Raw genomic sequence first — 2,314 nt, 5'->3', positions numbered from 1 at the left:
AAAACAAATTTTACACAAGAAATGGAGAGGATCCAGAGCAGCAACAGCAACAGCGTGAGGAACCATTTCGTCCTGGTTCACGGCCTCTGCCACGGGGCGTGGTGCTGGTACAAGGTGATCGTGGCGCTCGAGGCCGCGGGGCACCGCGTCACGGCAGTCGACCTCGCCGCGTCCGGCGCCCACCCAGCGCGCATCGACGAGGTGCACTCGTTCGAAGAGTACTCTCGGCCGCTGCTCGACGTGGTGGCCGCAGCTCCCGAGGGTGGCAGCGAGAGGCTGATCCTTGTCGGGCACAGCCACGGCGGCCTCAGCATCGCGCTAACGATGGAGAGGTTCCCCGGCAAGGTCGCCACGGCCGTGTTCGTGGCAGCCGCGATGCCGTGCGTTGGCAAGCACATGGGCGTCACAACCGAGGAGGTATGTCAATTGTTCAAGGGTTTCTTATTCTCCGTTGACTCAAACTTTCGCTCTGTATTTCACTGCCGTGTATATGCGAAAAGAAAATAGAGAAGACTTATCACATCACACAGAGCCAAGAGGTCTTGAGTTCAAGACCCGGCTGAGGCAAGTAAATTGCAGCCCATTTTTAGTCCACGTTTAGCCTTGAGGGAGCCACACGTAAGGGGAATGTTGACGTATAATGTGCAGCCTAGTCTCTTCCATCAGATCGGTCTTTTGGTTGCATTGGCTAGCACATGCACTTCTACAAGTTATATAATATACTTTCTACAATCCGAATTAATTGACGGAACATCTATACAATATCTAACATTGTATAGAGGCTCCCTCAAAAAAAAATCATTGTATAGAAGCTGCATCAACCTTATATAGAGGCTACCCGCAAAAAAAACATTATATAGAGGCTACTTCAATAAATTCCGATGCAAGGGAGCTCAATATTTTATATGATTTGAATATGTAACTTTCACAACTAGTTGTTACAGTTACATTATGTAACTGTATAGTACTCGATAAAATTACAACATGATGAATATATCTTCCGAAATGAATAGCTATGCATGATTTTCTATTATCCGATAATAATATTCAAAACAGTACTCTACTACTCGTAGGAAATTTATAAATGTTTGGATGAAAGTTATATATATCTGCTTTTTGTTGTTGGAAGGAGTACGTTATAAACCGTGGTCTCTAACTTTGATAATTCCAATATTAATGCTACTTTTTATCTTAACTTGTGATGGGATGTGATTAGTTCATGAGAAGAGCATCATCGGAAGGACTGCTCATGGACTGCGAGATGCTGGCAATCAACAACAACCAGGGTGTAGGTGTTGCAATCATAGTGGGCCCAGACTTCTTAGCTCACAAGGGTTACCAGCAAAGTCCACCTGAGGTGCATAGCACAGCTTAACATCCTCTTGATCTCTTATAATATACTAACCTCCTTACCCACTTCAGAACAACCGAGTATTGCATTGGCACATAATGCGATTCAATTCAACAATGTTGTTGCAGGATTTGGCCCTGGCAAAAATGTTGGTGAGGCCTGGAAACCAATTCGTGGATGATCCAGTGATGAAGGACGCAGGGCTGCTCACCAAACGCAACTATGGGTCGGTGAAGAAGCTATACGTGGTTGCCAAGGCAGATGTTTCCAGCACTGAGGAGATGCAACGCTGGATGGTGGTTCTGAGCCCTGGAACGGAAGTCGAGGAGATTGCAGGAGCTGACCACGCCATCATGAGCTCCAAGCCCAAGGAGCTATGTGATGTCCTGGTCAAGATGGCCAACAACTTCAATATTTAGCAAATTGGAACAGAAATGTTGTTTGAAATAAATTCATGTATCGCGTATGTAATTAAATCTCTAGAGATGTGTTTATGATATACATTTGATGTGGGTATGATATAAATCTCTAGAGATGTGGTTCGTTGGGCTCGGCCGGGAGCTGCGGGCTCACTCGAGCTGGACGAAATCCAACGACCGTGCCGACAGGCCGTGGAGAGGCGGATCTGGTGGGGATGATATGGATGTACATAGTAGAAAACAAGGCTTTTGTTTGGGCCAGATAAGCCCATTACTCCCAGTTCCGTCACGAATCAGGACCCATGGGCCCATTGGTCCCGGTTCGTAAGGCCAGGGGGCCTGCCGGACTTCATGGGGGCATTGGTCCCGGTTCGTATGGCCCCTTTGTTCCCGATTGGTAGGACGAACCGGGACCAATGGGCCTCGCTTCTGGCCCACTTGTTGGGGAACGTAGTAATTTCAAAAATTTCCTACGCACACGCAAGATCATGGTGATGCATAGCAACGAGAGGGGGGAGTGTTGTCCACGTACCCTCGTAGACCG

General features: G+C 47.5%; 1 protein-coding gene across 1 annotated transcript; it reads left to right on the top strand.

Moving 5' to 3' along the window:
- Positions 1 to 1,889, top strand: LOC119282103 (esterase PIR7B-like). Its single transcript, XM_037562439.1, has 3 exons — positions 1 to 417; positions 1,217 to 1,357; positions 1,480 to 1,889. Exons 1-3 carry the CDS (start codon positions 22 to 24, stop codon positions 1,768 to 1,770), a joined length of 828 nt encoding a protein of 275 aa, XP_037418336.1. The 5' UTR covers positions 1 to 21; the 3' UTR covers positions 1,771 to 1,889.
- Positions 1,890 to 2,314: the final 425 nt, after the last annotated feature.

This window comes from Triticum dicoccoides, chromosome 3B (assembly GCF_002162155.2).
Source record: "Triticum dicoccoides isolate Atlit2015 ecotype Zavitan chromosome 3B, WEW_v2.0, whole genome shotgun sequence".
Classification (NCBI taxonomy): Eukaryota; Viridiplantae; Streptophyta; class Magnoliopsida; order Poales; family Poaceae; genus Triticum; species Triticum dicoccoides.
This window is presented reverse-complemented; position numbering and strand designations above follow the sequence as displayed.